The sequence below is a fragment of the Lathamus discolor genome, chromosome 3 (assembly GCF_037157495.1).
Source record: "Lathamus discolor isolate bLatDis1 chromosome 3, bLatDis1.hap1, whole genome shotgun sequence".
Lineage (NCBI taxonomy): Eukaryota > Metazoa > Chordata > Aves > Psittaciformes > Psittacidae > Lathamus > Lathamus discolor.
In genome coordinates this window covers 96,949,279-96,977,136 of record NC_088886.1, presented here as the reverse complement: position 1 = coordinate 96,977,136, position 27,858 = coordinate 96,949,279, and the positions used below count along the sequence as shown (strand labels likewise).

The 27,858-nt window shown below is 41.5% G+C and overlaps 1 protein-coding gene across 11 annotated transcripts in view; it reads right to left on the bottom strand.

Annotated features, from left to right (window-relative positions):
- Window positions 1-9,236: 9,236 nt before the first annotated feature.
- Window positions 9,237-27,858, bottom strand: part of ZMIZ1 (zinc finger MIZ-type containing 1) — a 346,192-nt gene continuing 327,570 nt past the window's right edge. For 10 of the 11 annotated variants that reach the window (XM_065670720.1, XM_065670721.1, XM_065670719.1 and 7 more), the window contains 5 exons: window positions 27,113-27,181; window positions 26,433-26,680; window positions 23,282-23,445; window positions 17,307-17,555; window positions 9,237-13,704 (listed from right to left, as the gene is read on the bottom strand). In XM_065670720.1, coding sequence (XP_065526792.1) covers window positions 13,597-13,704; window positions 17,307-17,555; window positions 23,282-23,445; window positions 26,433-26,680; window positions 27,113-27,181 — 838 coding nt within the window. In that variant the 3' untranslated portion in view covers window positions 9,237-13,596. The remainder of the gene's footprint in view (window positions 13,705-17,306; window positions 17,556-23,281; window positions 23,446-26,432; window positions 26,681-27,112; window positions 27,182-27,858) is intronic. The other variant, XM_065670724.1, reaches the window with a different exon arrangement.

Sequence of the window (27,858 nt, the reverse complement as noted above, 5' to 3'; positions counted from 1 at the left end):
TTGCCCTCCTGATACAAATCCTTGTACAAAAACTTCCCAAAGTTTTTCAGATTCTTGGTGACACAGAATGTCTTCAGTTTGGTCCTGGTCTGCAAGGTCAAAGCTCTTCCATCAGCAGACCAATAGCAAGACACCTCTTCTCAAAGCCAGCGTATGTTGTCTCTGAAAGAACTAGTTGGGGTATTTTACAGTCTGCGTACATTTGATTTCATCCAAATCATTCACGGTGCAGCTCCACACAGCTGGATGAACAAAACCTACCCTTGCTGTACCAGCACTTCTGCAACCAGCAGGCATACACCACTAGTAATGCAAGCCCACCGGTATCAGAGAACAAGCTTTAGGCTTTTCATTGGAAACAAACAGGAACAGAAGTTCAGTTCTCCAGGACAGGCCCATGCAAGTGTGCTACACCTACAGCATTCTGCCCCACTACGCCCAAAGCAAAGGACACCCACAACGCCTGATGCTTTGCATTTATGATAAACCTTGCAGTTAAGGGGGCACAGCTGGGTCTCTGGTGAAGTGAACTCTGCACATACATGACATCCTGTCTGCTTGCCTTGCTCTTTCAGCTTCCCAGATGGAAACAGGGTTTCTATTAAAACATTTCTAAAAACGATGCATGGTTTTATACAGATTATTTTAAGGCAGTCAGTCACCAGAACGAAGTAGCATGTACCTATAGTACTGCAGGCTACCCTTGTTAAAAACTATATCCCTTGAATATGGGAAAATAGCTCCTGAAGTGTCTCTTAAACAAACAGACAAAACCACACACACACAAACCCCAAACACCCACAAGCAAAAAACACAAATTGAAAAACCCAAGGGTGATTCTAGTAGTTATGGACCTGTAATTTTCACATTCCTTGTATTATAAATTAAGTTATTCTAACGAAGGATAGAGCACCACAACCGTGTAATGCAGTATGACAGTATCACACAAAGAGAGCCCCTACACCACGAACAGGAAACTTTCAGTCCTGCCCAAGTTCTTTGTTGTCAAGCAGCTAAAAGTGACTTCGCCAGTGACGTTCACTGAATCACCAGAAGGCTGTCAGTCAAGGCACTGCCCTGGCCACGAAGCTCAGATTACAATCACAGATGACTGGGAAATCCAAATGGACACTGTTTCCCAGGCACACACTCCAGAGAGACCCATGCTTCGTGCCCGTTAAGTGGAAGGACATCGGGGATAAATTGGAAAGGGAAGAGGTTTTGAGACAGCAGTTGAACAGCTGGCGGTATAGTAGGGATGGCTGTAGCACGTACAGTGCTTTATAACTACAGAACCATATCAGGCTTTGCCAAAGGGCCCAGAGAACTTCCCACGTTGGATGTGACTTTGGTATGTAGTAATTTTTATTCCTTTCCCCCCTGTGTACTTACCCCCTCATTGGGCCTGTCCTAGCTCTCAGCATCAGCAGCTTCCATGGCAGTGAACTGGAAGGTGTCCTCCACAGGCCTGCTGCCCAGCACATCAGACATTTGTTTGGTTTGAGTACTGTTCCCATTGGCTTTGTCTGATGTGCCCCACTTCTTGTACTGGAGCAGACAGGTTGACTGGTACCCATCTTTGTCATACTGTGCATAGTTTTAGACCTACATCTTTTCTCCTCTCGGTCATTTCAAGACCAAAAACTCACTGCCAACTCAATTATTATTTATAAGACAGCCGTTGCATGTCTTTGGGATCATCCTTATTGCCCTTCTCCAAGCTCTTTCCACTTTTATGGACTTTTTTAAGATGAGGGGATCTTTGCATGGTATCCAGGATAGGGGTGACCAATTACTTTATATCTACAGTATCATGCCAGTGTTTTCTATTCCTTTACTAATAACCTAAGGGTGAATTTTGTTGTTGTTTTTAATAGTAACCAAATCAGTACACATTTTCTAGTTACCTTGTGACTGGTATCCTCCCAGCTTCAAGTCCATTTTAGGGAAATTATAACTTCACTCAATCTATTTATTCTCTAGTGACCATAACCCCCCCCCCCCCCCCCCACTCCTTTAAATGTTGCTTTACTTGTAGTAGCCACTACAAGCCTGAGCCAGAACTAGCACTTGGGTGTTAAGTTGTGTGCATACCTATAACAACAGATCATGCTGGCCCTGAAAGTTTCATTATTTAATAAAAAAGGCAAAAGATGAGCAGAAGAAAATACTCTTATTTCACACTTGGGAAACACCGGCAGAACAGCTTTGAACTTTTTGCTAAGAGTTCAGAGGCATCTTTCACAGAGCAAACAGCGCAGACCAAACCTTGCAGGCCTTGGTGAGAAGACAAAACAGCTCTCTGTCACAGTGGCGGGGTTTTTTAGGTGGGAATATGGACTGAATTATTATCTCTAAACTTATGCAATAAAGCTACTAAATCACCCATCATGGTCTATCCTGCACGGTCAGATGAGCTAGCACTCCTGCAGACCGTGTGACTAGGAGCTTGTGAGTTACAGAGGCCACTTGCCAACAACGGCAGGGAGAAATGCTCAAAAGCCTGCCAAAGGCCAGCCTAGTTCACTAGCAAATGAGGCCTAGAGCTAAGCTCAGCGAACTGACATGATTTTAGAGAGCTTCGAGCACACCCATTTGAAGATGTGTTCATCATTGAAATTCTGCAACATCTGTCTGGGAGGCAAGTACATTTGGGTGGAAAACGAGTGCGCCCGGTGTCCTCACGCTATGCAAGATGGACAACAGAGTGTAGCAGCGTACACAAAAGTCAAGGTAAATGCTTCAGCAGAGCCATCAGGGAGGTGAGACCTGCCCCACAGATTTCATCATCCTCTCTCCCTTCCCCATCTCAAAAGACAGCATAGAAGTTACAGACATAAAGTAAAAGGACCCTTTTCAGTTTCTAAATAGGTATTTTTAGAAACACACCTATTAAAGGACCATTCTCAAGTCCTAGCAGAGAAATTCCAGCATAAGAAAACCAATAAATGATACAGTATTTCATACCGATACGTTACTTGCAACTTTAAAGTCTTCATAAATAGAATTCTGTAGCAAGTGAGTAAATATTACCACCATTATGCCAGGATGGACAGGAAACAACAGCAGCAGTTAAGTGACTCTTCTGAAGAAACGGAAAGAATAAATGCTTGAAACATGACCTAAGTTTGGTGATTTTGATTTTAAGGGGCTTGAAATGGTGTTGCCTCCCAGCAGATAGATCCTGCACCAGTAAAAAGGCAATACACATTCCTGATTCTAACTGTCCGACTGCATGCCTACTTGTTTGTGACACAGGAATGTAGGTTAATTGTATTATTCAGTCTTGGATTGCTGCAGGATAGATCTTGGCAGCTTGGCAAGATCACATTTTGTAACCTACCAACTGCAAGAATGCAACGACACACAGTTCAGCTTTGTCGTCTTTGGCACTTGTTGCTGTGCTTTTCATGGGGCTGTATGCTTAGACCATGTAAATAAAACTTCAAATATAGACTGCAGCAATCTAATACTGACTGGATTTCACCCTAGCATCACTTGCTACTGTGATACAGGGAATTCCCATGGTACTGATGTTAAGAACCCTCACGCATCTGGGACCTAGTTGTCTCAAGGACTCTGCTAATCTGGACTGTTGGTAGAGGGAAGGGTCCTACAGGGACTCAGCTTGATTTTAAGTGAGGAGAGCAGGAATTTCCAGTGGGCATTCCCACCCTCCACCTGCAGAGCCTGGACGTCCTGCACTTCAAAACACTCAGTGCAATTTCTATTTCAAGGTTTTGGCTGAGCTAGAAGATGAGTTAAGAGCTGGAAAGGATTCCTGTGATCTGTATCTGTGATATGCATTTATTTATGAATGGGGAGTAGAGCGGGGCAGATGGTGAAAGACCTTTCCATTATACTAAGTGATTGCAGTGTGAAATTAAATCATACAAGAGCTCAAAGGGCATAGAGTAGCCACACAGGTACATTTACAGATGAAAAGAAAAAATGCTAATAAATATTTCCCCCGATCAAGGTTTTCTCTTAGGAACTTGTAGTAACCCAGCTCACAACATGAGCCTTCTCTCCAGCACGCGCTGTACATAAAGGAGGAGTTTCCCTACATGGCTTCATCCTAATTACCTACAAATAGTCATACAAGAAAAACCTCAATCCACTCATGCTCTTTACAGCTGTGATTAGCATTTTCATTTCGGAAGTTTTGAGCGACACTGCTGGCTCGGAATTCATTACTCAGTCTCCCTGCATAATGTATGGAAACTCACTGCTGAGATGTCAGACTGCATGGGGCCTTCATGCAGTGCCCAGGGCACCCTGCAGCCGCCTGCAGCTCCCCACAAGACTGCCCATACACCACTACAGCTGGCCCAAGAACGTTTACGGAGGGATCAGAACAGTACTAAGATACAGCCATAACTACGTGAGCCCTTCTGTCTTCTGAAACACACAAATTTCAATTAGAACTTGAAATTCACTGGGGTCAGTTCAGTCTATTTACCTGTGCAGGACCACCTCTGGTCTGAGGAACGAGATACAAAGTAAAGTAGTATCAGAAATACTTTTAGAATTGATTAGTCATGCTGCTGCTGATGAATAAGACTAGTCTGGAGCTTGGGATGATCATACTGAAAATGGGATTGCCCAGGAATTACTCATCAGAGGGGACTCGTAGCAGCTTCTTCCCAGGGAGTGGAACTCAGCACCGCATTGTCCCCACCTCCATCCTGAGAGGCTGTTGCAGCACGCACTTGCATGGAAAGCTACGTCTGTTCTCTCATCGCTACCAGCTCCTGCCATGCCTCATCATTTCTTTCTCTGTGTGACTCCATTGACTAGTCAGGTCTCGCTTTGTGATGTAACAAGGAACTGGTAAAAACATAACTGATAACAAAACCAGAGGAGCATCAACACTTCCTATAATCACTGTCAAGAACACCAGGGAACGCAGGGTGAAAGGGAGGGGAGAACATCACACATTTAGCATGTTAAGACTGACAGGGTGGTAATACAGCATTCTGGGTGGAGGTGATTTTTAGAAGTCAGTTGTCTTTGCAACCCAAGTGGGAAATGTCCGCAGTGTTCACAGAGGCACAGGACCACGTGCAACCCATGGTCCCAGGCAGCACATCACCAGCAGCCCACCAAGTTCCCAGCCATAGAGTTTTCATTCTCCATCCTGCCAGAGTACTTAGAGTGCTTTAAAATTATCTTGTCGTGGGTGTTTGCTGTAATTTGGTCCCTTTTCTGGTATTTCCCCCTCCCCAGTATTTAGGACGCACTTTCTCATGATTATTTTCCTTATATTCTCATGTCCTCATGAGCTTTCTTCTCTACACAGTTTCTTAGGAGCTCTGCATTAATTGGCTGCCAGGTAAAGCCTTGGGTTTCCCTTGTATTTCTCTGGTGTGTAAATCTGAACAGTGACTCTTTGAGGTAACAGTTCCCTTGTACAAGATGAATTATCCTGCCTGCACTAAACTAGTTCTAACAATAACTGTAGTTTTGAGACATGTTTTTTAGTTGTACAACTTCACAATTGGAGTTTAAAGCTGAAAATGGTCAGATAGCATCAGTTTGAACAAGAATCACCTGGAAATTAAAAGCTTCACAGATGTAAAAAGACTAAAAACACCTCCCCCAGTTTTTCTAATGTGCAATTCTGCTGGAACCAACCTCACAATGCAGAATCTCTCCAATTCCTTCCTGCTTTTTTACCGTTTCACTACAGAAAAGGCTGCTTACTATAAGCATGTAACAGCACCACCACATTACCTAGCATGGAATGCTATGACATACTTATATAACATAATTGCATGTGACAATCACCTGAATACACAATGTTCCACCAACCAAGCTAACAAGTTGTCACATGCAAATTAACGTGTGTCACATTTACAACTAAAGAACATCATTTTTGGATGATGAAATGTTTGGTGAAATACTTACAAGCCTGGGGTACAAATGCTGATCAGCATCCTTAGGAGGTGACAGTCCAGGTTTCCTTAACTTCTGATTGTCTGTGCCACTCCTGCACATTTTGCCACCAGTTTGATGGTGGCAATATGAAAGTAACGCTTCCTCCCAGGCAGACCGTCATTCACAACATAGCAGTGAAAGCTGCCAGCCGAACAGGATTGCTTGTGAAGCCACAGATTTTGTGTAACTTCATGAACTGGGTGCTTTTACCAGTCAGCAACTAGGACAGCCAATCAGATGGGTACGCCGGTAAGTCCTAAATTCACTGATTTTACATGCCTTAAAAATGTACAAAATGTACCTTCTGAGAAACACAGAAGCAACAAACAAGGAGAAAATGAGCCCTGATTATAAACATGAAACATAGGAGTAGCTGGTGAAAATCTGACTCATTTAAATATGCATTAAAACCCCAATGACACTTAAACTGCAGCTTTTCATTAGTGTGGGGTACTTCAGTAGTTTTTACCAACCAAACAAAAAAATGCAACCCTGACAACAGTCTGATTATCTTAAAAATACTTTGCTTTTCCTAGCGTTTGCCTAGTTCCAACTTACTAAAATGAACAGGCTGTCTCCATGTTCATAACCATCGATGTGCTGATACTGAACACGGCGACGTGTGAAACTGAACGTCCCAGAATGGTTCAACAAAATAGATTGAAAAGAAAAAAATCATTAAACAACTGCGGGCAAACAGGAAAGTCTCAATTGCAAGATTGAGTTAAAAATGTAACTGGTCAACACTGGGACCCTGGGGAGAAACGGTAATCCCAAAACAGTTAGAACGTCTAACAAAGCCCAAAACTGCAGAGAAATCAATGTATTTAAGAGTGGCAGACACTAGCGTTTCTAGAGAAGCTTTCCGGTGTTTAACTGGACCTATCAACAAATCTAGTGAGTTCAGGAATGGGGAAGACACTGGACAACGCAAGCAGACATAAACAGGGGAAAGAGCTTTATCTTGTTTAGTCCACACATTTAGAAAGAAGGTTTTTAACAGAAGGGCAGACTTAAATAGCATAAAACCAATTACTCTGATTTAGGCAAGGAGTTTCTGGAAAGGCAGATGAAGTGTGCACAGTGTAGCAAACAAACCAGTAGGTCCAGCTGTACCATGGTGTATGCTAATGCCCGTAGGAGTCATGACATAACTGCTGTCTGCTTGCTTTATAAAAGAAATTGCATAACTGGTTAGGTTCCTTGTGGACCATTTTTACACTGGAAAATTATATTGACTGATGGAGACAAGATACCTCAGCAAAAGATTTTGGAGGTCCATCCAACACAAGAAAAATTCCATGTTCCTTTTAGAGAGAGCAAATGTGAATAGCGCATTGACAGGATGACAGACATTAGGAGTAATCTGCATAGAGTCAGTAGGATTTCAGTGACCCAGAAAGTAGAAAACTGTAATAAGGTGACACGCTGCTAGTAATTCAAAATGTAAAAAAGAAAGGTAATCGTTCACATATGGAAGTTTACAACACAGGAAGATTTGCACAGATTTGGGACTTAAGCGGATAAGAGGGAAATAGGTTAGTGCTAAATATACATAGAAATAAAAGAGTAGGTACACAAATGTGAAAATTTATTGATTAAAGGAAAACAGAAGGGTAACAAATGAGAGCATTATATATGGCGTATCAGGTGAGAGCTGTACAACTGTTTTATATGCTGTCTAGCTGCTTTAAAGGAAAGCAAGCTGCTCTACACACAGAAGTCTCATCCCAATTGTTCAAGCAGAAGAGAAACGGAGAGTCCTTCTTCCATGTTTCTAATTGTTTTCAGTCTCCTGCTCCTGTAAAAGGCACGATGAAGTGCATGAGCACACAACCAAAATAATGAGATTCAGAGATCCATATAGATTAGGTAGAGTAAAAATGCAGGGAAATAAAGAGTGTTCTGAAGCTGTTCAACGAGTGGTAAGCACGGAACTCAGACGTTCATGTAGGTGGCTGCCTGGAAGCACAGGCAGAGCGCACAATGCACTGAACACACTGCCAACGCAGGATGCGAGACATTGCATCCGCTGGATGCACACATTATACCTACCCTGGGGTCCTTGGGTTTCACCTGTGAGAAACCACTCTCAGAACTGTCGTGGCTGCCTCAAAGTAAGCTTAAAAAATGTACAATGCTTATGGACACCACTCAAGATTTTTATATACCTGCACATATACCCTTGTATGTAACTTAGTCAACAGTAAGGACTTGCATCATTACGAGCTGTGGAGTAATTGCTATTTCTGAATTGGGTATTTAATACTCACATGTGAAACGCTTAAGTTGTTCTGATGTATTTGAATTCATTTCAAAGGTGGGTTTAGACTAAACCCTTCCACAAATGCCATATACATATACAAATACAGTGATACTGTCTATATTACACTCTATTAAAACGAGTTCTCAGATGCAAAGGGGCTCAGATGCGTCTATGGCCATGTCAAAGTACAGGTGTAGAACTTGGCTGAGCTGAGGCAGGGCCTGTATGTGCCACAGCTGTTGTTGACACGACCCTGTGTGTATTCCTTGTTCCACAATTCGGTCTGCTTAAACAGGCAGATAAATTGAGCAGACTTTGTAACCCAAAGGCTGCATTTTGAAACCACGTCCTTCAACTTGGGGATGCATTAAGAAAATCATCTAATTTTAGCCATCTTCCAAGGTCACTGATTTCACTTCACTGACAGGCTCCGACTGAAGAAAGAAGTTCATAAGAACTTAGAACAAAGCCAACTGTGGACTTGTTGGCTGTTTACTCCCTCCACACATGCCAAGATCGGAGACAAACCCTCCTTTCTTGTTATTCGTAACACACATACAGACTTCCATTTCAAAGTAACCCGTATTTGTTCAGGTGATACACAGCGCCCTGTGCACTGGGCTGTGAGTCACCGATACCCTGCTCAGCAGGGGCTGTTTCCTATGGGATCCCATGCCTGGCAGTACATTTCAGTTCATAACCTGCCATTCTGTGTCTCTTCCAGGGTGGTTCACACCTTCCCTTTCCTACAGCAAGTCTTGATCCCTGAAAAGGTGCATCCTGCGCAGCTGACGTCCATGTTAACACACACCAGGGAGGGCGAAGGGCAGGTTGGTGGTTTCCAAAAGAAACTCAGAATTTACAAAGCAGCTGCCAATTGGCCAGACCTTAATTTTGCAAATTTATTTAGGAAAAAAACTTAACATGAGCAAATGAGAATACTTCAGTGTTACAACAGAGTATATAAATGTCTAGCAATAGTCAAATAATTTGATCTTTAAATACAAAATAACCACATGAACACCTAATATACAGGTTTCATCTGAATACATATTTATTAGATAAATATTAGGTTGTCACATCATCTAACTACATACAGTTTTGCAAGACTAAAAATCACAATTATTTTTTCTGACCAGTTTAAAGTATGAAATGATTGCATTGTACTGTACATACAATGTACAAACAAAGACAATGGCCATTTTTGCATGTTGCTTCAGATTGTACTTTTTTTTCTTATTTTTTCTTTTTTTTTTTTTAATTCCCCTCTGATCGCGTTATCAAAAATTGTACAAAGTATGAATTTGGTTACAATTTATTTTTTCCTGAATCCCCGTATTTTTCTTCATTATTTCTGTAGCACCCTAAAAATACACAGGTGATAGACTAGTACACGTAAGCTAAATATTACATGTAGATAAAACAAAACGAAGGATCAGAGTATATTACAGAAGTGAAAGTGAAACAAATGCTGAGACTCCACAAACGCTAACAAACAGGATTCATTTTCCACATAAGATGGAGCTTCAAGCTTCTTTTTTCCTGCGAAATAAAAACAATGCACATTCCAAGGAAAATGAACGCATTTCTGTTAACATGTCTCTATTTGTCATTTACATATGTACAGCTGTCCCTTGAGTCTCCGCTGCAGACATTGGCGTGTATCTGTCAGTCCTATAGTAATGTCTTGGCAGCAGAACTGTAGATCTCTGTGGGTTCTTTCCCAGATGAACTTCCATAGGGAAACAATTTAAGAGTAAACAAACAAACAAACAAAGAATAAAAATACTACTGGAATTTCATATAATAATTAAGCTTTAAAAGAAATGACTGTGATTACCCTATTTGCTAGGCTTTTTTTCTCTAAACTTTAATATGGCAGTGAACAGATAAAAAAATAACTAAATTTTCATTTAGAAGCCTTTTCATACTGACTCCGCTATACAGTACCTGATTTTAGCTGACAGGTATGTTTTAAAACTGTCTCATCAAATGTCCAACATTTGGGTGATGGGTAAAAATCGTATTTTCTCTCAAGTTCTGCTTAGAAACCGAATGTTTCTGTAAGCTTAAAAATGTCAACTGTCTGCTTTAATTCTCTGTTACTGTACAAAGCAGATGCAAACACTGCTCCAAACATACTGCTAGTATCTATGGGTGGGTTTTTTCCCTTTATGCTTTCCAACAGGTACTTTTAAGTGATACATTTTAAATGCTACCAGTTAGCAAAAGGTCAGTCCTTAACATACGTGGTTTAAAATGCTAATGTTGTGTTTAAGAGAAAAAAAAATCATTTCAGGTGACTAACTCAGTTGCTCAGGAATTAATGGAGGGTGGAACATTAAACAGAATCAATTAATAAAATCTGAGCAACCAGTTCAAACTAATAATGAGAAATCTTTATACCCAAACCTATGGCTTAAGAAACTCCCCCTTCCCCCCCCCAACAAAACCCCCAAATTCTAAGGGCAAAAAGTCAGTTTATCATTAGCCACCCCCGCAGATGACTTCAATACCTACATAAACAATGCAGCAAAAATACAGGGGGAAACTACTACAGTAAAATGGCTACAAAACACATCTGTAACTGAAGAACGGCCTTTCCTAGGAACTGCGCGAGAGCAGCACCACACCACAACCATATTATCATGTATTACACCAAGGTATCTTTAATACTCTGCAGAGATCCTCTACAGGTTGTCAAGCCTACATAAGAAAAAAGACACTTCTAAGCAGTATAAAATATACTATACTGTTTCCCTCCCCCACCCACCAACATCCCAAAGTGTTACTGTGCCCTGGTTCCAGAGACCAGAGCGATATAAACACGGTACCTCACATACTTGCTGCTTGCCTTAGTGCGTCTTTACCTGTTCAGACAGCTGGTCCTAGGTGTTCTGCTCACTTAGGCAAATGAACAACGCCTCTGCCATTACCAGCCCTCAATCACCCACAGTCAGTGAACATCAGTCAGTTACTTGTTGGGGTTTTTTTTGCCCTAGGCAACCACTTACTATTATGTTTTCACGACAGAGCTGGGCCCTGATTGTCCAGGTACTGCCTGATGTACCAATTCATTCAACACATAAATGGATACGAAATTTGGGCTAATTTATCAAGAGAAAACAGGAGGGGAAAAAAAGAAAATAACCCAACTCCCTTATTCTGTTAAAGAACCCTCAATTTTCTTTTTTAAAAAAGGACCCATATTTTTCTTCGGACAAGGTATTTAAAAACACCAGCAAAAGTATAACCAGATCATGAAAATGCTGAATATTATCAAAGACGATACTAAAATATTCACAGATATTTACAATAGCAATTCTTAAAATAATTGATTTTGCATAATGAACAGCGCCTTTCTTAAAAAAACTCGAAACAGGAAAAATATAAGTGTGGGACCATCTCTACATAATATGTTTGACAGATTCAATACTCCTACTGGAAAACAAAAGAACTAGACCGCCATTTCCTTTAATATCTACAGCAAGGTGCTGCTGACTAGCATATATATATCATGACACATGTACAGCAGTAGTGGGAAACGTTAACAAAGAGAGCAAAACAAAACAAAAACCGCAAAGAATTTACAAATCTGACTTTGGTGAAGAAAGCAAATCCAGAGTCATAAGCACAGAGCATGCCATTTACAGCACTGCAAACTAAACATGGAGGGCTAGGCAGCTAGCTAGTCAAACCAACAGGAACTAACAGGATTTTGCCTGGCACTTCTGTTCAAAATGTATTGTGGTGAGCAAACGCAGGGTGTTTGATTGGACTTGGGATGAGGAAAAGGAGCAGGGTCAAATTTGCTTTAGTAACTAAAAGAAATGAAACCAATAACTGTACAGTGGGCAAAAGCTGAAATGTTGCACCACAAGGGCAAAGTTGGCACACATGCACTTCTTACACAGCTACTGTACATCATTTATAAGAGAGAAAGAGAGAGAGAGAGAGAGACAAAGAGCACAGAAATGGGCACAGAAGCAACAGGAAGCTCATGCAGGAGCAGCAACCACACGAGAAGCACAGATCACAGGGGCAAGGCAGTGATTGTGGCAGCAGAGTCTCTCGAGGGCAGTAGCAATCTACCAACAGTTACTGATTCTCCCCATGCCCGGTCCTTCAGGAGAAAGAGCTCATCCCGGCAGCCAAAGTTTGAAAAAAAGAAACTGAAGGAGGAGAAAAGAAAAGGGCTGAAATACCTGTAACAGTCACAGAACAGGAACGGAAAGCAAAACAAAAATGAAGCTGTAAGATGTCTGTCCAATGTCAATGCCCCTTCTCAAGCCAATTATTAAAAACAATTATGCAGATAGTGATGTTACTCTCCCTCTGTCCTGGAAATCAACCTGGCTGCCTTCAACCCTTACTATGTTTTGTGCAGCACAGTGACACAAACGCTTGGGGTGCCGAAGGCTGTAGGTAATAATCAGGAACAGTTTGGTTTGCATCCCCCCTCCCTCTCTTTTCCATTCCATATGGCATATACAGCAGAAAGATCTATTACAGAACCACAAGAGCTGGATGTTAACTCAGCCACAAAGGGTACTGATTTCAAACCAAAACTACAAAAAAATCTCTAAACATCGCCAACATTTTTAAATTTTCCTGGGTGTTCCCAATCTGTGTGTTTGGGCAGAGGAATCCTCTTCACAGAGGTGGTTATGATTCCTGTGCTTGCAGAAATACCAACACCCGCGGCCGCAGCCTGAGGATTCTGTTACTGAAATCACATTAGCTAAACTGCTGGCTCCCTCTGATGGGCCCGTGTGTCTTCCCTATCTCTGCCACTCAGCTGTAGGATTTGTGCTTTTTTGAGCTTTGTATGTGTTTTTGTTTTTCCTTTTCCTTTCTGTGTGAGGCCAGGGCAATCACCCCAATGCAAACCTGTGGCTGGAGGGGGGCAGAGGGGCAGTGGGGTGGAGGGAGGAGATACAGTTTCAAATAAATGGAAGAACACGTGTTGGAAGGACACTGAGATGGGTCAGTTAAAGACAGTTCCATTTTGTTGCCTTTTCTTCCCTTGCCAAGAATCGGTTTTGCCAAGATACTTCACACTATGTTTATCACAGAACTCTCTCTCTAGAGGATGAACAACAAATGGGGTTTCCAATAGCTGCACAACTGTCTATGCTTCTTTGTCACATGTAGCATGGCAGACTCAGAGATTACTGCATTTATTTATATTGTGTGTTTTTTTCTCCCGTCACTTTCGCAGTCTTTGAAGCTGACAAAAGCAGTTCCGAGATGAAGAAAGCAGGGAGTGCACCACTGGATCAGGTTGTGAGTTTTTTTTTCTTCTCTTGTGGAAAAGGAGTGTAAAGATTTCTTGCTGTGCAGCCACACACGTGTGAACAAGTGAAAAGGATGGGAGAATACACAAGGTTTCAGTTGTTCTCAAAGAGAGACAGAAGGTCATCATTGCTATTGCTTGGCAAATCAGGAGGATCCAGGTACGAAAGCAGCTCATCTGGATTTGTGAGTTCTGGAAGCAGCTATAAAATACAAAGATAAAAGGAAAATTACAGGTAACAGAAATACAATTGAGAAAAGAAAGGGATTAAATGCCACACATTCCTGGAAACTGGCTTTCACATGTATATATCCAAATAAGTCGGAAGGCAGCAATACAAACCTAACACCCTAAAATGATGCAATATCCACTTGCTTACGAGGGCCTGTATTGCTCGGTTTTCACCTGTGAATTACACTACCATCTCAGTTAGGGTTTCTCAGTGAACCTCCCTTATCACAAAGTTCACCAATAAACAAAGTATATTTCTTGGCTACTGATGCTGACAAAAACTTCTCATTAAATGCTCATTACGTATGTTAGCTTCATATAAAACACCAAGCAAAATCTTTAACCACGTGGTTTGAGTAATACATATTGAAGCTTCACAGCAGCTCAGCAAAGACTGGTCTATGTGACTTGCAGATGGCAGTGTGATGATAATCCTAAGTCTCCATCCCTGCAGGAAGAAGCAGCCTTGTCCTTTCCTCACCCCTGTGCGCAGATGTAAACTCAGGGGTAGGTGACTCGCCCAGGGCTAAAACTATCCAGAAAGGAGAAAGAAGGGGGGGTGGGGGAATAAAAGAGGGAAAAAAAAACAACCCAACTGCAAAGGAGTATGGGGAGAGGAGTGGCAAGGCAGGTGGGTGAGTCCTTTTCCTTCTGTGGCAGTGAGTGTACAATGGTTGGAAGTACTACAGCGTTACGTGCAGTTCTAGACATTTTAAAGGGTCAGGGGCATAACATCCCATCCAACAGAAGCTGCACTGATCTTCTAAAGCATCAAAAGGAACAGCTGTGGAGGTTTATTTATCTTTTTATTACTACTGTGTTTTAAATAGGAAATCTTGTTTTTCCAACCATCAATCACTCAAATTCTTTTTGATCTGATGGGTAACAAGGACATCGTAACTCCTGACCTGCGTACCAGGCAGTGTTTTCTGCTTTATTCTGTATCTTGCCATATCCTAGTCAAAAAATAAGTGTCATTTATAAGAAAACACCAGGGAAGAGGTTGTAACAAACTCCCTTTATATTTGTAATAAACTTGCCTTTATATCCAGTGTTGTGTTAAAGCAAAGACAGAAAAATATGGACTGCTTTAACAAACTTACTGGCAGGTATGAGAAATTCATTTGAAGTTGTTCTGTTGTCAAATACTATAAAACAAAAAGCTTGGCTGCATTACATTTAGCATGTAAATATTATATTTATATGCTTCTGTTACTCCTGTGCAAATGCAGCTGCATCTTCTAATGTTATATGGATAAAAATATCTTTCAGTAAGCTAACCATGAAATGCAGAAAGAAGTTTACTACTTTCTAAGCATTCTGAAAAAAACACAATGTCAAGTTTACACAAACATAATCTCCCAGCGGAATGCTTTTACTAAAACACCGCCTCCTCTTAGTCATGGCAAAAATACTGTTGTTGTAGTTCTAGACTAAAGATATAAGGCTTAAATGTATTTCACCTGCTATCATGATTTACAAATACCTAGTACAGAAGCCCAAAAGAAAACTGCATTCTACCAAATGTGTATAAAGTAAAAAATGGTTGAATTTGTCCTATGATTTTACAGTTAAATTCTTAAAAATTTAACATAACGTCTCTGAGACTCATTCTTGTACACATGGGATTTAATCTATTTTTTTTTTCCAGAAAAGTGGAAGTTTTAAGCAATGTGCTCTGTATCTCTGAAGAGCAAGTACTCCAAGCTCTGAGGATGACCTCGGCTCCCTTGCTGGGAGCTGAGGGCGCTGCGATGGAGCAGCTGTAAGAGACAGAGGAGAGCCAGGGAGGGGATAGAGGCAGAAGAACATACTAGACTTAGGGTCAGAATCTGGAGAGGTGCACCCAGTGCTCCTGAAGTGAATACTTTGAGAGGTAGTTCTAATCAGTCATTTTCTCTGATGTCTCTGTTGTCTATGTGTGCAGATCACCTGTGTCTGTATCTATACAAGGTATGTCCTATATCCTAGGTTACACCTTAGACTGCATCACACTGAACCCCTAACGAATTAATGTGACTGTGCCAGGAGGGAGTAGACCAAGCTGCCTGCTGATAGTACAGTCCCGTTTAGTTTGCTGCATGGAACTTTATACAGCCTGGTTCCACAACACAGCTGCTGAAAGTTAAAGCCATTAAAATAATCCAACTGATTGTGACTAAGCTCAGGGAACTATAAACTCCACACTGCCTTCTCATTTAGCTAAGATCATTTCAGCCTCCTGTTAAGAATCTAGCATACCCCCATCAGAGATAACCACAGTACTGTGATAAATGCACAGGTTTTTCTACTTTGCTTTTCACAATGAATGAGTGCCTGAGCCATAACAGCCTACTTTGTGTGCTTAAATATTTGAAGAAAAAATGACATTTTTATTTCACCTATTAATATTGCTCATACAGGGTCCTTAAGGGTTCAGAACTCTAATTGCCACATGAACTATCGTTCCCAAAGGATGTGCACGTGACCACGTTGTGTGAAACAGCAGCAGTCTGGTTCAGAAAGAAGTTACTCCACTGAGCACTGTTCTCAGTGCACCCATCCCTCCCCTAGCCCCTTCCTTCCCCTCTGTTCCTTCCCCTCTGTAAGGCTACCTGCCTGCACAGTGCTCCTGTGTGACCAGAAAGACTTACATATACAGCAACAGTAAATACAGATATAAATGCGAGGCACAGAGGTGAGCATTTCTCTAAGAAAATTACACCGTGCAGTAGCAGACTTGGGAACAGACAGAAGAAGATAACACATACGGGAACGCATGACTCAAACAAAAATCCAGTCCTAGTGCTACAGAATTTGTATTTCAGGAGGTAGGTGGTTAACCAGAAAGATACCTCAGATAATTCACTTCCGACTCCATTGAATGGATGGTAAGAGATGGAAGATCATTTTTGGCCTTAAAGCTAGGTTTATCTTTGTTTCATTGTGAGCTTCCTCCCATAGTGGCTAAGGAGACAGAAGACACCCTTGTTGCTTGCTCTTCCATGTGGCACACCAGGAGGAAGAACTTGTGCTGCTGAGCTGCCTGCACAAGCAGGTACAGATGGGCACAGCCTGGTTTTTGGCTGCAGGGAGCAGGGATAGTGCCACAGCATGGGCCAGCACAGATCGCCTTCCCACTGGCCACGGCATGCTGCAGGGCACAGCATGCAGCTTGCTTGGCACAGCTCCACCACGGTCAGCCTCACACACAGCTGTTTCCTTCCTTATTCAGGCACCGTGATGCATAGAGAGTCTACATGAGCACATGGGAGCTCCCGTCCAGCGATGAGGAGGAAGGGAGGATGTGGCTCCCCTCCTGGTGCCTGGACTGATGTCTGAAGAAATGCCTGTCCTGGTGCTAGGAAGAGGCTATGGCTCACGTGCCACACAGCTGCTCAAACCAGAACTGCTCTTCCAGAAAGTCAGGAGTGCCCTGTCACCTTGGCTGCAGCACCTGAGCCCATGTACCAAAGCATGAAAGGATGGCATGTGCCATGGAAGCAGCTCCCCATCCCCGCACCCTCCCAGCCCTCCCGCCGCGATGCAAAGCACACGCTATGGCAGGCAGATGATAGTATGACACAGACTTACATCCAGCGAGGGCTCCGGCATGTCGGGTGCTCCCTGTCCACCAGCCTGACCCTCTAAGGCTGAGGAGGGATTAAAGGTCAGGTCACTGTGTGGATGGTTGCTAGAAGCGGCCGGGGGTGGCTGCCGGGACTGCTGGGTAGGAGGCCCGCTGTGATGTAATGGCTGCCCTGACTGGCTGCTGGGGTGAGGGACGTGCAAACCTTGCTGCATGGAAGTATGGGACTGATCAGTGCTGCCGGGATGAGGGATCTGCGGAGGAGGAAAAAAGCAGGAAAAGAAAGTGAGGCCACAAGGTATAGTGCTCGCGGTGCCTGACTCTGAAACCGCATGTTACAAAAAGAAATAAAATAGATTAAAAAAGACACAACAAAAACAAATGAACAGACAAAAGCAACAAAAGAAAGACAAAAAAAATGTAATCAGGAAAAAAAACTCCATATCCCAATGCTTGGGGAAGTGTTTCAGCTTTTTGAAGGTTATCTGCTAGGGGGAGATAAACACGTTGGATTTGCGCTGTTGGTTTGCTTCCTTGTGATGTGGGAAACTGTACCTGAAAATGCAACCCCAAAGAGGAGGGAAGGAGGCTTATGGGTACAGCTCAGCATTAGCAAGGCAGATGCTTTTGTCCTAAAAAAAAATCCATGAAAGGAGAATTTGTTGAATAACAATTCCCATGCAAGGAAACTAATTATCCGAGAAAATGCAGCATTTCTGCTCAGCTCCCTTATTGGGTAGCTTCCTGATATCACTGCCTACTTGTGTTTCAACTCAATACAAACATCTTGCAAACACTAACCCTTCCCACTCCTCCCCTCCTTTTCTCTTCAGAATGCAACACCCATTTTAAGGGCTGAAGATTTTCCCTGCTGATATTCATGGGGTCTCATGGCTGAAAAAGAAACAATCCAGCGACCTTCCCCCACCAGCAGAGCTGCTGTAGGTGGCTGCATACCTGCTGACAAGGCGTTAGCTTAAACTAAGCTAATAATCACAATTCTATTTTGTATCCATGCTGTGGATAAGTTCTCTGGCAAAAGCTTTGTATTTTTTACATTTTCCATGGGGACTAAACTACCAAACCATATTCATCTTCCAAGCCCTGTAATAGAAGAATGCAGGAAAAGTCTTTCTCACATGACAAAGAAGCAACAAAAATGCACAAGCCCAATTCTTCCTTCCACTGCATATCACATTTAACACTAGGGGATTCTCTGGGGCTTGACCTTGGTACTTTGAGAAAGAAGTGTGTGAATGCTTCAGAATCAGATGTCTCATGTTAGTTGGGTATATGGAGAAGCAAAAAATGTAAACATTTTTTGAGGAATGCTACATGTTGCCACAAAGTGGAGCTGAAATAAAAGGACATACACATACAACAACAGCATGAAATTCATTCAGCCAAGCCAACAGAAACCAGCAAAATGCTATGTCAGCACTGACCCTTTGATATCACAGTAAACTGCAAGGTTATATCCTGCATCTTCAGTATTGGAAAGCAAAAGGGAGGTCATTACAAAACTTAACTAAAATGTTCCCACAAAAAGAAAAAAAAGATAAATTAGAGAAATAAGCATTAAAAAAATACATTTCACCACTCTTATGAAAACTGAAACCTGAATGCTGATCCACTGGGACAGTCATATTTAGTTACACAGAGATCCTTTACAATACCTTGGTAATATGATGGTTGGTGGAAATGAGCAGGATTCTATCTGCAAGGCTGCATTTGGGTGTATTTCCCAAGGAGCGTTTTAAAGTAACTGTTAAAAAGTATCGATACACACTCTTCACTCCATTAGGGTTACAGTTTGACTATCTGAAAATCATTCTTCAATGTTACTGTTGTTACTTTAGGGGTAAACTTGTACAAAATCTGCCCACAGACCACACCTGAATGTCAGTAAATCTGCAGCCTGAAAGCTTTACGAAAGTTAAAATGAAAGCAGATGCTATTCAGACAGTACTGTTTTCTTCTTCGTTCATTGAGGATGTGTGCAACATGGAAATGGAGAGAGCTTAATAATAACAAAAAGTAAAAAGCTATTTAAGACAGTGTTGCTGAAGCGGGAAAGCAGTTCCCGGAAAACAAAACAAAACAAAACAGGATCATCTTGAATAGTCTCTTAAATTCACTCCTGAATGCACAAAGCAGGCGTCAAGACTGCCATATTCAGATCAATATTTGAACCAAGGGCATTCATATGTTCACAGACATATTTCAAAACAAATAAGCAAGTTAGAAAGTCTACATTATGTTTATATAGGCAAGCATTTTTATAAATAAGTATTTTGGTGATAAGGCAGCATCTTGGGTCCTGAGATAAATGCTAGATAGGGAGTTCACTGTAAGACTGAGGGCCACCACCATCTTAAACAGCCACTGCAGGTTCAAAATCTGTCCAACTTAGGCCACAGACTACCAGCCTCCCTGTGAGAAAGCAAAATGCTCAGGGCTTCAACATTTTTCTATTTGCATTCATCTTACAAATGATAAGTTTGCTATGGTGCAGAACTATTCTAATCAGTACGCTTTCGTGTATGATCAGCTTACATCTGCAACTCACACTGTTTTATTTTAAAAACACTAACCCACACTTTGAACATGGAGTCTAACAAAGTTGCCTTTGCTTATATAGGAAGGTAATTCCTCTTGTTTTTAGGAGTGTAAACTTTGGCACTCTTAAAACATTTACTACCTATAAAAAAAAGCTTACAGCAGACAAAAGTACATCTTCAGCTTAACAGCACAAAACAACACAACTCTTTATGAGCCCAACAGTGACCTCTAGGAGTGCTGAGATGTATAGCTGAAGAGCAATGGGACCTGCCAGCTGCAGAACAATATTCGTTTCTTCTCAGGATAAGATTGATAGTGCAACAAAAATCAGCTGGTTAAGTTGATGGTTTATCTCTCTTTCCGTTACTGGGGTCATAGTTTCCCCAACTCTTTTGCAGGGTTAGCTGTCAGAACCACTGAAAGGTGCCATCCTGCCCTGTTGCTGATCTCACTACTTTTCCCATTCATGCCTTTGTCATCGGGTTCATCTTTGCAGGCATGCAATGAACTCAGCTGGGAAGGTGACAAGAAGCAAAGCTCAACTATCCCCCCACTCCAAATTAGCTCTTAATCACATCAGTACCTGGATCCACATCACTTCACGGCTGCAATTACACTTGTGCTGGTGTGAGAGAGAGGAAAAGTGAAAACAGAAACAAGAGCAATGACTTTTTACAGCAACACCAACTCACCTCACTGAGTCTATGAAACTATGGCGTGATCATCCACTGCTCAGTCACGTACCACTCCTTACAATGTCTGTAATAAGCACCAAGCTACAGCTACCTTTGTCTAAAACTTGTTTACAATTTCTGAAATTAAACATAATGTGAATGTGGCAGCTGTTTTGTAGCAATCTAGCACTGACTTAGAAGCATCTGTTCTATAGTTCACACTACACTGGGGAAGAAATGTTGCTTCTAGCCATGTTTCAGGTCTTGATTTTCTTCTTGTGTAACAGCAGGTTTGAGAGAAGGTATTTCAGATGATCCAGCCCTTGCTACCCAGCCCTACCCACACTGGGCAAACACATCTGCATTTCCTGGAGTGATCTATGGAATATGTCTGGGGGGAATCAACGTTCTCTGCCTACCATTTTACAAAGGCCACCACATAGATTGTCATAACAGGAGAATTAGGAACTTCTCCAGCAATGTTCAGCTCCAGTCAGAGGCAGACTTTAGGTCTAATAGGACCAAATATCTGATCCTGACTCACCTTGTAAACATGAAACAGTCAAAGTGAATAGCAGACAAAAACAAAATACACCTTAAATGTGTAAAAAGAAAAGACAAGCCAGATGAGGGCACAGGAAACATCCCAAAACCTTAGTTCAGTTATGCAATACGATTTCTAGATATTTTTGTACAGAGATGTCTGTCTAAAGACATTCAGCTACACAATTTAGGAATGTGCTAATGGCATGCATTTCTCTAAAAGCAGTAATTTTAAAGCTGCTTTTCCTGAGTGCCTGCTACAGACAAGCAGTTCATTTCTGATAAAGAAAGGGAGAAGAAGAAAAAGAGAGAAAGAGGAAAGCAGAGATTTTTTTAATATTGAAAAAGCTCTGTGAGAGCACTACCAGTTCTCAAACACAGCCTAAAGACTGCATAGCCAGATTGACACAGTCAATCCAGTTCCCTTGTGCTAACAGACCTGAAAACTGATCCTCATTAGAGAAAATCAACCATTGACATAAATTAGGTGGAACCTGCTTTAGCACTGCCTCATGTTCCCAACAGCACACCTTGCATATCATGATAGATGAGGGAGAAGTGAGGCAAAGGTTTAATTGCCAGCTGTCATAAACAAGTTATCAGATTTGCTACAGACTGGACCACAGAACCAAAAATCTATTAACATTTGCCCACATACCCTCTTACAGCTCTGGAAAATGCACAGCCTTGAGCAACTTTCATGTTTGCTATTATCTGTAAGCAGTCCCATTGTCAAAAAGCCGCAAGATTTTCACTTTCATATTTAGCCACGTCATATCCTACCACTTCAGAAATTTCACTGGGGCAACTACTACAGCAAAGGTATAGCAGTTAACTGATGAAATCAAGAGCTGGTGTCCGGTAATAGGAAGCAAAAAATCATTCCCTGTGGCTTTGATTCAAAGGAAAGTAGCTGTGAGGGGTTCAAGATGGTAGTATTTCCCCTCACTACTATAGTCTAATACTGTATGGTTAGTTCTGATGCAGGTAACTCAGACTGCCCTTTAAGCTGGGCACGTGGAATTTGCCAACATAAAACTGAATTTACAGCATATTTGCTCTTTCCTTTATTAGCCCGTAAAGAGGAAAAGTCATTACAGTTTCTGGATTCTTCCTTTGCAGACAGTCTTGTTACTTGAGTTCTCTCCAAGTGCTAAGAATTCTCCCTCTCTCCCTTCCTATTTCTCACCATCCTCCTTGGGAAACCCACTGCCGGCTTGAGGAGACATTGACTGAGTAGGCTTTTGCTGAGCATCTGCTACCACACTGCCTCACTACATTCTGAAACTGTACTTTCTAGTATTCATTAAAGACACAGCACAGATGACTTGTCAAGTTAAACATCCTTCCTGTGCAGTAACAGCACACTATAAAGCCCCTGCCCTGTAACTTAAATGAACATAAAAGGATGTATACACACACCCCCCCACACAAAAAAATAGAAGACTAGCCATGCCTAAGAGCTAAGTACTTCTGGTAGATTTTCTGTCACCTAGCTGCTGCAGTACTCCATTTTCTGGAGATATATAAAGGTCTGTATATAAAACTCAGTGCTCTGAGCAAGCTGCTTCTCCAAGGCACTGCTCTGCCTCACCTTCTGAGATCCAAGGAACCTCCATTTTTTAGTCTCTTACCCTGATACACTCTCACACCAGTGGCAGCATCTCTCCTTGAAATCTAAATGCTCAGCCTATTGGCAACAGCTTAAAGGTGCCTTTCATGCTACTTGGGTAGAACCCCCCCAAAATGCTTTGATGCAAATTTTGCCCTCAGGGACAAAGCCATGGAAGGTATTGTCCCTGCTTTGAAGTCAGTCAATGCCTTACTATAACAAGGTGTCTCCTGAAGATGGATAGTCATAGACCCTGCTGGCCTAGGAAATGAAGTCTAGTTTTTTTCAGGTGTCAGAGCAAAGCACAATGATTAACACAAGCACACGGAGCCAAGTTCTCTCTTTCAGATAAACAAGCCTAAATGACAATTCAAAAAGCTCAGAAATGCTTCTCAAAAACCTCAAAAAGGCTGGACACTAAAACTAGCTTTTTTTTTTTTTTGCATTCCACAGGACTATGCTATTTCATGAACTTCCGAAGTGAGGAATCCACAGAAAGTAAAAGCAGTACAGGAGGAAAGTCCATTAGCTGGATGAGAGCACCTTACCCCCACAAAGGAAAACCTACATGCACAGCACCATTACTTACAGATTCCTGCATGGGGTGACTGAGGGGTTTGTCAAGAGCTGCCATGCTGCTTGGCATGTCTGGGGGATGTGACAGCTGTGGCCCATGCATGAAGTCATTCATAGACGTGCCACCAGGATTCCCGTGTGGGAAGTCAAAATTGCCATGACCTTGGTAACTGTTGCCTAAAAGAGAAATAGATGTGATATGTAAGAAAGTATTTGTTACTCAACATTGATCTCCCATAGTACTTTGTAAGAGGTGTACAGCATGACATCCTGCCTGCATAGCTCAGCACAAGGCAACTGCAACACTGAATGTGACAACACTGTGCTCCCCACTGCTGGAGTGAGGTGGAGGAATAGGGAGGGAAAAATGGCACTCAGCTTTCATGTACATATTGTAACTAATTGAAAACTGCTGACATTTTGAAAAACTACTGTCAAGTCACCATGTTGAGAAGTGAAAGGGGTATTAAATGCCATGGAATATTTGCATCTGGAAGCATCCTGGTATAACTGAAACTGACTGCCCAAGTCCAAAATCAGTTAGAGGACACCTGTGCTAGTCTATGCTTCTACACACTCAGTAAGATTGCTTCTGTTTTTGCTAATTGACAGAACTGTACCAGGAAGATGCTACAGTATCAGTTCATCTGGTTTACCTCTTCTGCGGTATAAACCGGCAACCTTCACTAAGTGCAGAAGAGGCCTTCATGTCCAGCTGGAGTTTGTGATGTAATTCTCCTTGCTTCCCACAAAACCTAGTAAAATTCACTTGACTGTCTGTAAATATAACATCAGTTTTCCACTCTTGGATCTCTTAGTCTTGTTTTCAGTTACAAACTGGATGCCTGTAACCTGTTTCAGCATGTGGATATGCACACTCGTAATGAAAAACTAATGACTATGAAATCCACCTATCTTCAGCCTGAAACAATGTTCTCCAAAGCACCAAAATTTCTCACAAATTGATAATAAATGATCTGGATTTACCCCCAGACATCTACCATATAGCAACAAGGCTGAAGTTCCTTGCGGATCCTCAAGACAAATACTGTATGACCATCGATGGTATGTTTTGATCTATCCCACCTCAGCCCAGTGATCTTCACTTGAATGCTAAAGCCAGCACCTATCCCGATACAGAAATTTTACTCTCCTATTTTTTCTGTCCAGACCCCTGTGTTAACACTTCCAACAGAGATATCAACTCTGGTGGCTTATTTGCTATGAAGAGCAAAAACTGAACTAAACCCAATCAGCTATTTCTTACAAGCAACTGAATTGGATGGTACTGAGCTCTGAAATAACAGAATAACTCTGGAGCTTGCATGGAGAGCCTGCAGTTTGTCAGCTGAAGTACAGCAGCTTTAAGTCAAGAAGGGAGTTTGACAAACTGAAGAAGCTGCATCATTTGCTCTTTAGCACAGCTTCACAAGCTGAAGTTTAATCTCAGAGGAATAGAAGTCATTAGCCATGTAAGAGTATTTCTCAAAGAAGTCAGCACTTTGATCTATCACGTAAATACTGCAGAGCTTTACTAATTCTCATTTTGTTAATCTGCAAACTGGATGAGTCTCACAGAATATAGCTGGTCTTGCCTTGCTTCTCGGGAATGATTTAATAGCAGGGAGCTGGAATAAGGCCTTGTATTACTGAGTACTTGTTATATTTGGAAATTAAACTTCAGTATGCTTACTGTCAAACGCACATAAACAAACGTAAACTACAGTAGTAATACTCCTACTGCTTCGCTCTAGCGTACAGTTGATCCAAGGACATTACCTAATTCTAAACACTACATTTCAATGCGCACATTGATGGAGAATGCAGATGCAAGGCAGTGTGCCCAGGGAGTTACAGCCATGCAGCAGTATGCCCTCCTCTGCAGCCAGAGTTGTGCCACATGCTGAGGGACAGACCTATAAGGACATTTAGGATAATCAGGTGCTCTGCATTGATATGCCTATTGCAGGTGAAATAGAAAAGCATGGGTTTCACCTGCCACCGATGAGTCAGGCCTCTGAGAAGCAATGACTACCTCTGCTACAGGATCCACAAGGAAGGCAGGAAAATACCAGTCTAGGCAGCAATTGTTACACAAACCCTAAACCTCATTTTATATAACCACCCTGTCTGTTCCTGATTATAAAGTAGAAAGATGACGAAGAATAGATGGCTGTTTTCATGCTCTGACTACACTTCACTCCTACTAAATGAGTGAAATATTTGTGATTCAGTGCTCTTGGCTTTGTTATAGTAATCATTCATCTGCTTGAAAACCTGAAAAGTTTTATCATCTGTCATCAGTTTTGCAGTCATTGGAGCAAATTAACCATATTTTGAATGCAATCTGTATTTTTCTTCAAATGCCTGCAAAAAACACATATATCACCTTGTAATCAATTTGGGGATTCTGATGGTGTGAACAGTTTGGTCTTTTCCCAGAGCTGAACTGAGTTATATCAGATAACTTGCACACACACAAAAAATCCAACAGTCTCTGGTTTCGTATTTTCAGAATTGTCACTATAACTGAGTTTTTCCTAACATACCAGTCATTTGAAAATGTATCTCTGCTGCCTGTATTTAATTCCCTGTTTCTCAGTCTGGCAGCACATGGGTAGAGGAACTCAAAAGTAATTTTCTAATGCAAAGGTGTTTGCAAAACAGTTAAAAGCTCTTTAGAAATCATTCACTTTCTAGTTAGCCTACCAAATGTCACCCATCTGGCCACAAGTTAAACTCAAGTGTCCCAGGCAGCAGAGTTAATTAATGGGTCAGGTTCTCTACTTTGTAACTTCTGTAGCGCTAGGAGCCTTCACTTGAATGAGAGTGCAACAGGAGGAAAATGGACAGAAAAAATTAGGAAATACGTATATTGCGGCAGGCCATGAATCTATAAGGTAACAAACAATGTTTGCTGATTCAGGGAGGGCTGCATGGCAATAAATATGACAAGCACCTATTTCCTTACTAAAATATATTTCCCTCTAAACAGATGAATCTTAAATGAAGAGACTGATGCAGAATTTCAGAACTGCAGCTGTATCATTTCCTTTCCTTGTGCACCTCTCTGAGAAGATGCACTGACATATCTGAATCCCAAAGCTGACTGAACCACTGACTTCTAGAGTGACCTCCAGTGCGCACAAAGGTATAAAACTAACCTTGGTTACCGTACTCAGTGGAGTTGTTGCCTCCTGGAGGAGGGGGTAGGGATGGATAAGGTGATGGCCCAGGACCCAAAGCTGCAATCATCTCCATTACATTTGGCATGATCATCTGGCTTGGGCTCATGGTCTTAAATCTTTTTGAGGGAATGCCATCTGGGTCATCTTTGATGTGAATATCTGACTTTATAGGGACCGGCCTCCAACTGCAAGTTGGATCAATGGTAACTTCTTCAAACTCTGAGCTGTAAAATAATGTGAACATTTTAGCACTTTTTTTTTTTTTTTAATCAATTCTGATAGAGTTTCCATAAGAATCTGCATGGTAACAAACGCTCTGAAACGCTCTAGTATAATACAACCTCAAGATCTTTCACTCCTCAAGTGTGCGCCAAAAGCAAGTTTAAAAAAGGCAACTGTGGGAGCACATTTGTGTGTTTATCCACACAAAAAAACTCAAACATATCTATGTGATATCATCACATCTATCATCAGGAGATAACCCAAACCAAATCTATTAAGTAGATGGAAACTGATTCACCAGCTCCACCAAGGACCCATGAAATAGAATAGTCAAGTTCAATCTAAGACCTACTTCAGAGTGACTATCTCTGTACTCATTAACATATCTCCTAGTTGCTTTGTTTTGGATATCTGAAATGATTAAGTTCACTTACTTTTGTATAGCATTCAGAATACCCCACATATACTGGTCAACCTCCAAGCCCTCCAGCAGAGCGGTTTTACTAGAAAGAAAAAAACCCCAAATCTCATGTTACAATATTACTACAAATGCGTGTAAGAGGAATGGGAGAAGGACAGATTAGTGATGAAATCAGCAGACTGAGATCCAGCAACATCTGTAACATACAATTTAGGAATTATTTGGGGCAAACAGTTTAATTTCTACATCTGCATTACCACCATAATGGTATTCTATATCAAACAGATGAGATAAGAATACATCTACTTGCATGTGTCCACGCAAGCTGCTCACATGCTTGGAATCATTTTTTTTACTCAAATACATTGTTAATTAAAAGGCTTTTCAAACACAGCAGATCTCTCCTGTGAACATCAGCTAGCACTATTATCTTTTTAAATTGAATTTTTTTTTGAGCTACACAGTAATATAGCTTCAAAATAACCGCGTATTACAGCTATTTTACTTAAGATCAGCACAGATGGGAATAGAACAAAACAGAACAAGAAATGATTTAGTTACACAGGCACTTAGATCTGAACGCAGGTGCTCATACTCAGAGAAATAGGACAAAAATTTTGGCCTGAATGTATGAATACATAAAGTAAGAAGCAAGTTATTCAATTCTTGTGGTATTTTTAGCCAAACATAGAAAGATTCAGGTAGTCCAGAGAAAATACCTGCACTTTAGGGCCCATATCAACCATGGATAGTCACTGA